The sequence below is a fragment of the Anticarsia gemmatalis genome, chromosome 26 (genome assembly GCF_050436995.1).
Source record: "Anticarsia gemmatalis isolate Benzon Research Colony breed Stoneville strain chromosome 26, ilAntGemm2 primary, whole genome shotgun sequence".
NCBI lineage: Eukaryota > Metazoa > Arthropoda > Insecta > Lepidoptera > Erebidae > Anticarsia > Anticarsia gemmatalis.
Genome location: NC_134770.1, coordinates 6,041,932 through 6,052,140, shown reverse-complemented (window position 1 = coordinate 6,052,140; position 10,209 = coordinate 6,041,932). Strand labels below are relative to the sequence as shown.

The 10,209-nt window shown below is 35.3% G+C and overlaps 1 protein-coding gene across 1 annotated transcript; it reads left to right on the top strand.

Moving 5' to 3' along the window:
* Positions 1–248: 248 nt before the first annotated feature.
* On the top strand, positions 249–10,018 carry LOC142984183 (uncharacterized). Its single transcript, XM_076131611.1, has 6 exons — positions 249–375; positions 4,383–5,064; positions 5,634–5,791; positions 6,364–6,493; positions 6,843–6,965; positions 9,107–10,018. The coding sequence occupies exons 2-6, from the start codon at positions 4,415–4,417 to the stop codon at positions 9,228–9,230; spliced, it is 1,185 nt and encodes a 394-aa protein (XP_075987726.1). The 5' UTR covers positions 249–375; positions 4,383–4,414; the 3' UTR covers positions 9,231–10,018.
* Positions 10,019–10,209: the final 191 nt, after the last annotated feature.

The window sequence follows — 10,209 nt, the reverse complement described above, 5'->3', positions numbered from 1 at the left end:
AAAGTCAGCCATTGTAAAAGACCAAAAACCAGTTTAAAGAAATGCATAAAAATCCATAGGCCTTAAACATCCGCCATTTGCCAGACCCGCAATAAAATCCCGCCTTTTTAGAGGTCAAACGTTAAAAAATAAAAGAAAAATTTAAACTCGACTAGCCAGCGATGCTCCGCCCTTATCTTCTGCCTCCCTCGCACATGTTGTGTCTCACTCTACGGCTTTGAAAGGCGATATAGCTTTTGTTATATGATCCGAAAACGTCGCGCAGTGAAGGTGTATCCGAACGAAAGACAATTTAAAAAAAATACGTAATTTTTTTTCTGTAGTGATTGTGATTTGAGTGTGCAATAATTGATTTTTATGTGAATTAATTCAAAGGTGAGTTGATTTTTATATAATTGAATGAATTAATACTTATTAGAAATTGTGGTAATTGAATATTAATTAGTAAATTAAAATTGTTTATTTATTAGAATACATTATAAAATTATTATTTATCGACGAGTTTCTCTGAATCTAAATTCGGCAAGATAATAATATTTCTACACAATAAATCATATTTTTATTAATAGATTAAATAGACAAACTATCGATTTCTTTATAAAGCTAAATAATTCATCATAAACTAGTTAATTACAATGAATAATTATCATATGCAAGATGCGACGGCCAAACATACTTTTTCAATTCAAATCAACGATCAGCATCGCTCATTGAAATCTTACTCAATTTCAAACAAATAACACTGGTCAGTGAAATTTCGTTATTACCTGATCAACTCAATTTTCAATAACTAAATAATGTTATCGCCGCCGGATTCTGAACTGAAACACAACACGACAAATGTAAATTATGTCAAGGAGTAACTCTTTCAAAATGAATCTTTATTAATTGATTATGTCTATACCAATTTCAGTGAATTCTATTCGGTAGTTTTTACGTGATACGGTAACATACAGACGGACGACAGACAGACAGAAAATTACAGATTCGGTATCAGTATCTGTTTCTTAACATCCCCCATTGGTTTTTTTAAATATACTTATTCGATGTACAGAATTGACCTCTCTACAGATTTATTGTAAGTATAGATACCTAATAACTTATCCTGAAATTCAGATTTTACACATTTTACTCTTTTTTCTTCGTAAGATTAGTGGTATCTGAGTTTTTCAAGCAGCCCAAAGACCTCTGACTGATTGTTTTCTAGCCAAAGCTTGCAAATTAATGTAAGGGTATTTTTTTCGATGTTCATTCATAATAGTGAGTACTTTGCAAAAGTTTTAAGGTCCTATGCGATATTTTGTAAATAGAAATAAGTGATTAAAAGCTTGACAAGCTTTACCTCTATCAATGAAGGCGTAATAAAACGATAATCTTCATAGAAATGTAATATTTTCATAGTATTATAGTATGTAGAGCAGTATAGTACCAATACTAGCTGACCCGCGCAACTTTGCTTGCGTCGCATAAGGTGAATGGGTGATAATTTTCCCCGCTTTTGTAAAATTTTTACTGGTACTCAGCTCCTATTAGTTGTAGAGAGATAATATATAGACTATAGCCTTCCTCGATAAATGGGCTATCTAACACTGAAAGATTTTTTTCAAATCGGTCCAGTAGGTCAAGAGATTAGTGCGTTCAAACAAATAAACAAACTCTTCAGCTTTATAATATAAGTAGGTATAGATTATGTAGAGCAGCCACCGCGCCGCTGAATTTGTCAATATTACTGAAGAAGAAAAGTACATACATATTTGTCACTATGTGTAATCACATAATTATTCATCAAAGTCCATAAAACTATTTGTTTAAACTTTGACCCCAGAGTTGCGCACCTATTTCTACAAAAAGCGTCTAATCGCACTCAAATACATAAATAAGCTGTAAGTACCTAATTTTAATTATATTTTTTCCTCCACTACATTATAAAACTTTTGGCGATTGAAAAGAGTGGCCATGAGTTTCTTGCTAGCTCTTCTCATAAGGCTCTACCCCCTTTCCGAGCTAGTGGTAGATTCAGTAATTGTAACAACTATCATAAGTGTGAATATTTGACCAAATTAATAAATGATTTGATTTGATTCCTAAAATAACAGTCTCCAACGCGTAGCTTTAAAACCTTTGCAGTACGATGATTGTTGTTTGTCCATCGTTACATAGTAAATTTAAATGCCCCAAAGAAATAATCATAATAACATATTGTATGTAAAAAAATATGTGTCACGATAAAATGATACAAAATAATATATTTCAAAAACGTATCGTTTACTATAATAATATACCAGTGGTTGTAGAGGATAGGCAGTCACTCCATGTCACACACTGGTACTCAGCTGTATCCGGTGAGACTGGAAGCCCCAACATAGTTGGAAGAAAGGTCTGACAAACCGTAGCTGAAGTATATTGTAGAGTTCTCGTAGATCTCTCAAACCGATGTACGTAGGTATAAATATAAGGGTTATAGATCAGCTTAGCCTTTCTTCCAAACTACGTTGGAGTCGGCTTCCAGTCTCACCGTATGCAGCTGGATACCACTGTTTTACATGAAGCGACTGCCTATCTGACCTCCACAACCCAGTATTGGGTTACAACACGATATCCTTCGGTAAGACTGGTTGTCAGACTTTCAAGCTTCTGACTACTGTTAACGACTGTCAAAGATCTTCGAAAATGACAGCCGGGACCCACAATTTAACGTGCCTTCCGAAACACGGAGGAACTCGATATGTATAAGATGGTCACCCATCCACAGACCAACCTCGGCAAGCATAGCTTAATCCGCGCGGCTGTTGTTAACTAAGCCACGAGCTCCTCAGTTAAAAATATTAGGGTTGTTAGGTTATAATACGAAAGCGGGGGCACGTTGCCCAGATAGCAAGCATATAGCTATTACCATTTAGACGAGTAAGTGCCCCAACATAGTAGTTGCCTGAAAGGTCATCGTCAATCAGGTAGACCATAGAAAACGATGTGCAAAATATTAGAAGACTTTAGTTAGGTAATTGGTAAATTAGGTTGGGTTAAGAGAGATAATAATATGTGTCTAAGAAAGGAATCTTATAAGGCAGAACAGGTTAACTAAAATCTGGACTTTTTAGGACTCTACTTCCTAGTTTAAGTTAAGCACATTACGAGATTCAAAAAGTTACCACGAATTGTTTCTGTTGTATTAATTGTTTGCGATTCTTTTTCCATTACTCAGATTCGAAAGAAAGGTATAACTCTTTTAACATTAGCTTTTAAACCTACTACCTAACGATTCACTTATGCTTGTCGCTTGCAGTAAGATTAAGTTATCAACATTTTTGCATCAAAAGGTTACATCTATATCTATACTAATATAATAAAACTGAAGAGTTTGTTTGTTTGTTTGTTTGAACGCGCTAATCTCAGGAACTACTGGTCCGATTTAAAAAATTCAGTGTTAGATAGACCATTTATCGAGGAAGGTTATAGGCTATATATCGTCACGGTACGACCAATAGGAGCAGAGTAGCAATAAAAACTGTTACAAAAACGGGGAAAACTTTGACCCATTCTCTCTTATGTGACGCAAGCGAAGTTGCGCGAGTGAGCTAGTTGTTAATAAGGCTTTTATTTTCCAATCAATTTAGATCACAAAATCATTGCATCAAAAGGTTACATGTTAAATATTTTTCTTCAATTTCTAGGAAACTTGAGTTCACTTGAAATCATTATGTTTTCGCGGTGTGTCCGGTCGGTGTCATTGTGTTATGTAAACATGGTGGTATTTTTACGCGCCAACGTGAATTTTCTTTTATTATTTATAATTGTAACGCACAATATCCGCTGATAGGTGACACGGTACATATTTCGGGGCTGAGAAATATATTTTCAGTGCTTATTTCCAAATGGTCGACCGTTTATAGTGGTTATTCTTCCTCCTTTAGGCCATAGCGTGATGTTAGATAAACTATAGACTTCCTTTATTTAAAAGGGTAATATAATACTAATAGTTCTTTTTAATCCGATTGGTAATTGGGGAGATTTGCGCGTTCAAACAAATAAACTGTTCCGCTCAGCTTTTATTGTGATCATAGATAATAAAGTTTTTTTGTCGGCAGCTGATTCAGGGAATAGCAGTTTTTAGTAGAAAGTAATATTTTAAGCAACGACATACCTACTCACAACTGAAACATCGCATCATATACGCGTATTCGAATAAAAAGATTTCTTAATATTTTTAAATAGTTTTTGAGCTTTAATATAATTTGAAAACATATATAACATACGTAAGTAGAGTCAGCACTAAACAAAATTTGTGATGACTTTTAACTTTTCGGCAGTATTTATTAAAATACAAACAGACTGTCGCAACATCAACGTTAATACAACTTAATAAAAACAAAACATTGTTTCAGATTACTAAAACTAAACAACAAACACAATTGTGATGAAATCTACCAACATGGAGTCATGTTCCGACCGCCTGAGTCCATCGAGCGACATGACCAGCGAATCTGAAACCTCCCTACCACCATTCCCATACGAAAATCAAAATGGAAACTTCTATCAACCAGACATGAATGAAAAACAATACTTTTCTTGCAAAAAAGCAAGGAACGACAACGAGAAAAGCCCAAAAGAGGTTTATTTACAAGAAAGCAACAAAATGGCGTTTGACAATTACCTTTCCCCGCCAAGGAATAAAAAATATTTGAATTTCGAACTCAAATTGCCGCCAACTAACGAAAACATTTTTTCTCAAATGGAAGGCGAAGATCGCATGCGTTCAGGCTATTTCAATGAGGTCCAAGATCTAAAAAGTTGCGTTCAGAACGAGAATAATCCTAATTTGTCTGATATGAAATTGAATCAGCAGATTTTTGACAATGTTGGTGTTAATGATAGGGAGAGAGTTCCTCAGACATATTTTGCTGAGAATGAGAACAATAATATGCGTAGATGTTTAAATTTTAACTCTGAACAAGTGCAGTGCGTGTGTGAGGCGTTGCAACAGAAAGGTGATATAGAGAAGTTAGCTGCTTTTTTGTGGAGTTTACCGCCTAGTGAGCTTTTAAGGGGTCATGAAACTATACTAAGGTGTGTATCTTTTTGAATAAGAAGTACGATTATGTATCTAATGTTGATAGACTGTGGATTTCGTAGTCCGTCGGCGCAGTTATCGAATGAAGTTAGAGCTTATCGCGATTATAAATTTACTCAGAAAAGCATCACATTCGGCCTCTATTTCTAATATAAACATTAAATTGTTTCTGTTAAAACCAATTTTCGGGAATTTTACTCGATACTACATACATTTTGGAAATTGAATCAATTAATTTTATAATGAAACCTTCGGAGTTGGGAAGTTGAGGTCGAAGACCTCCGTGCCTCGGAGAGCACGTAAAGCCGTCGGTCCTGCGCCTGACCTCTCACTGGTCGTGTCGGTTATCCGTCCCACCGGACTATGAGAGGGATGGAATAGAGAGTGTACCTGTGTATTGTGCACACACTTGGACACTATAAGCAAAGTCCTGCACAGATGGCCAGTTTCAATGAAACTGACCGCCGTAGCTGTATATCAGCTAGGGGGACATCACTTATTAACCTGCATTACAAAGAATGACAGTTTATCCTTCCTAATTAATAACTTATGCCTATGCTTCTAGGGCCCGAGCACTGGTAGCATACCACAGAGGAGTTTACCAAGAGTTATACGCCATTCTAGAAGCTCACTCGTTCCCGCCGCGACACCATAACGCATTGCAGAATCTATGGTATAAGGCACATTATAAAGAAGCTGAGAAAGTTAGGGGAAGGGCACTAGGTAAGTTACCAACAAAGTTTATTAGCTCCATGTTTCATTTTCTACAATATTCAGGTGTGATTGGCGCAGTTTAGTGAATTTTAAGCGCTTCATTGATCTTGAAATCTTAGATAATAGATACTACTCCTTTGAATATAGAGGCCACTATTACTCACTACTAATATTATACAAATAAACTGCTTCTATGGATGGTTTATGCGACTGCCACGCATAGGTCTCGGGTTCAGGCAGGCCCATAAGGCTTTTGCGGAGCTATTCTGTTAAGAAATGGTTAGAGAATAATTGTCCGGAGTTAGATTGTTGAGATCGAAGGCCTCTGAGTTTCGGAAAGCACATTAAGCTGCCGGTCCTGCGCTTGATCTCTTACTCGTCTTGTCGGATATTTGTCACATTGGGCTATGAGTGATGGCATATAGAGTGTAGGTACCTTTTTATACAGGAATCTGTCCGCTGCGCGCTGTACCCGAATCGGCTAAGAGGACATTATAAACAGTTACCAATAATCTAAATATCTTCTTCCATTAGCTAAGTTTTATCTCATTTGTCATTTTTATACGACTGTTGCTTTTTAGGTGCAGTAGACAAATACAGACTTAGAAAAAAGTATCCGTTACCAAAGACAATATGGGACGGCGAGGAGACGGTGTACTGCTTCAAGGAGAAGAGTAGGAATGCCCTGAAAGACTGCTATTATAGGAATAGGTAAGTTCACGGCATCATAACCGTATTTTACTAAAACAGTTTGGTAGAAAGAGTTATATTTTAAAAGCTCAGTTTTTCGGATATATTTTGTTGATGTTATTAAAAAGCAATTGATACTTCGATATTAATATCTTTACAGAATAAAAAGCTTCACTGTTAGCATTTTCAGTAACCAGGAATAAGAAACGAACATTAGAATTAACTGACTTTAAAAACCTAGTGCGGGAATATTTGATCTATATAAAAATAACATTAAATAAAATAAGTATATTCATAGCGGTGGTAAACGTAGGTTTTTTAAGAATTCTAGTCTATTAGCGTAAATTTTAACATATTCAATGTGCCTTAGGTACCCAACCCCGGACGAGAAGCGTGCCCTAGCTCAGAAGACTGGGCTGACCCTCACGCAAGTATCCAACTGGTTCAAGAACCGACGGCAGAGAGACCGCACTCCACAACAACCTAATAGACCGTGAGTCTCACTTTAAAACATTAACATTACACTGTCTTCGTGGCGCAGTGGTTTAGGTCGCCACGCCGATACCACTGCGTCGGGAGGCCGTGGGTTCGATTCCCACACGGAGCAATTATTTGTGCGATCCACAAGTTATTGTTTCGGGTCTGGTTGCGTTTTGTGCCCGTTGTTTTTATGATTGTAAAAGTCCCCGTGACACAAGACCAATTCTTAGTGCGGGAGGAGGAAAAAATGTTTTGACGTTAGAGCTCCATTCGTTAGTAAAAATTTATCCCCCACACGACGATTTCTTTTCAAAAAGATGTTAATATATAAGAGTATGTACTTTACTGTCTATAATAATGACTATTACTTGGATCCTTATTACCTTATCAGTTTACTAGTTGACCCGTACAGCTTTGCTAGGATACTTTCATTTCTTAATCCAGCCGATTAGGGGATGATTCGCGGAAAACATACATACACTTATGTTTGAAACCAGATTTTGACGAAGGAAAACAATACGTATTTCCAAGTTTTACTTGTGTTCATTACAGAGTTAAGACTGTATTGTTAAAAAATTGAGAATATGAGAGAATATAATATTTGGTTTAAGTCCTTTAGAATCAAGCCAATCAGGGGATAAAATATTATCACAATACAATACACACCACACTATATCTCTAGATACAAAATACCGATATCGTATATCAACTTATAGCACTCAAAAAGTTCGTCGAATGAGTTCCAAATATTATAGTCCAAAGTAAATAAAGTTTTATTGTTACGTTGAACGCGTCCATTGTTTGAAACACGAAGTCGTTTTGTCGTTTCAACGTCTCAAGGACTTTCAGTTATGTAGGGAGAATTGCTGGGTACGCAATATTTCAGATCGAATTTTTGTTAGTGTTTTTTTGGTACTTCGGCATCGGTAGCGCAATTCGGCGAATATAGTATTTGTTTTAAGGCTTTTCATGCCGAATTTAATCTGGTAAGAAAGTTGTGCCTCTATTTTTACATTTTTGGGCAGCTTTTTGGTCTCAAAAGTTTTTCGGCGGTTTCAAAAAGACTAACTTGAAGTCTTGGATGTAAGGTTATGGTTAAAATTTAAGTCCCATTGCATTATAATATTATGTGTACAATTCGCGATAGTTTAAAAGCATTAAGTTATAGCATTTATATTAATTATGATGCTCTTCGGCCTCAATCAAAAACAAATAGTTCTAGTTATATTAAAAATGTACTAAACAAAATCAATCTTGGGCTACCAGTAGTCAGAATGCCAGTGGTCATATTGTCCCTTTGCACATGTGCAACTTAAAAAAAACCTGACCTTTGTCTTTGATTAATGAGCCATAATGAGGGTTTATGACAAAGCACTTTGAATATGGAAGGAAAAAGTGTTACTAATGTTTAAAAAAAATCTCTTTGTTTTTAAAACCATGTGGTAGCTACTGCGTTGCAAAAACGCTTTTATGGTTTGACGAAATTTGTTGAGTTTTAGGCTGTATGAAATGCATACTTTTGCTTAGAAAATAATAAATCTTAGTTGTTATAGCTGACCCGCGCAACTTCGCTTGCGTCACATAAGAGAATCATAATTTTCCCCGTTTTTGTAACATTTTTCACTGGTACTCTGCTCCTATTGGTCGTAGCGTGATGATATATAGCCTATAGCCTTCCTCGATAAATGGGCTATCTAACACTGAAAGAATTTTTCAAATCGGACCCGTAGTTCCTGAGATTAGCGCGTTCAAACAAACAAACTCTTCAGCTTTATAATATTAGTATAGATTCAAACGTAACAGTGATCGTAGTACCTTTTCCTTCTCAATCTACTTAAAATATCTACTTTTGCTACCTATCACTGGCTAAGTTCACCGTTTGATTAACGCCAATCGGATAATAAGGTCAGAAAGGATGATCTATACCTACTATGCGTTAAGAGGTCGTGTGTTAGATTTAGGAGTCAGGTCGAATTATTTAGATTTTTTAAGGAAACCATTCGATCAAACCAGTGAATAAAGCCATATAAAACCATTTGGACAAATCTACTAAATCTTTACGGACCGTTACGGATAAGAGTTTTTTTTGTTATAATGCGGTCAGGGATGATTATTATTATTATAATCTAATATTAAAATATTTTTTTTTTTCAGAGAAATGCTAGTACCAGCGCAATACGCAGGACCTCAGGGAGGTTTGGCACAGGCGTTGCTCCCAAATGCCTATTACCATCAGCTACAAGATCCCACACACTACCTACATAGCGGTGCGCCATAATCGACTAACTAGACTAAGTACGGTATCGATTCCAGTGATTATTATAAAATATAAGTGAGTGTAAAAAGTGTTATTTATTAATCGTAAGTTCCTGTATATAATTTAGATTTTGGTTTTTCAGTAGCTATGTAAAAAATGGGTAGTAATTATGTTGATTTAGTGAAAATAAAAAATAGGGGTTTCTTTCATATCCTAATACGCCTATAATATTGTTGAGTATTTTGCTTTATGTATACATTTTAGCTAATGTTTAAGTTAAGGAACAACTTTGTTCTAGCAATGTGTGATCAACATGTTCAAAGGCGGAAGATTATCACTTTAGCATAATTTTATAGACACTTTTTCATATTTCCACCCGTGTACATTTAAAGTGAAATTGCATTTAAATATTATACTCTGTAGTTGACAGATAGAGAATAGTTAAAAACAGACAATGTATGACCGTGTTGACCACATAATGCCAGAAATGTTCGATTTAAAGGCAAATATTTATAAGTGTTTTTGAAATAGCCCCATTTTTCGATTGTCAAATAGTGTTTTTTGAGGTGCATTTCAGTTTTTTGGACTACAAAGGTTATCCTCGAATTAAATTATTTGGGAATGAAAAAGCAGGCCCTAAAAGATTTAGGTTTTCAAGAAATTCTGTTTAATTTTGTCCTATTATTGCCATAACTTTTTAGTTTAGTGATTTATGCTCAAAATAGAAAATATTTGCATATCCGTGTTAATTTAAGGTGCTGATTTAGTTTCAAACCATTGTATTCTAGTCTGGAAGTTAATTAAAATTCTATAAGAATCAAACGCTTGTTTTATTATCATCCACAATCACAAATACGAAATCTGCTTGGTATATCTACTTGATTTAGCCCGTTATCTTAATCATGTAAAAAATAAGAAACACCAAGATATATTACCAATTATATTTAAAACTTCTTTTTTTTGGTTTCTCATTTATGTCGAGCTATTATTAACATTGTGA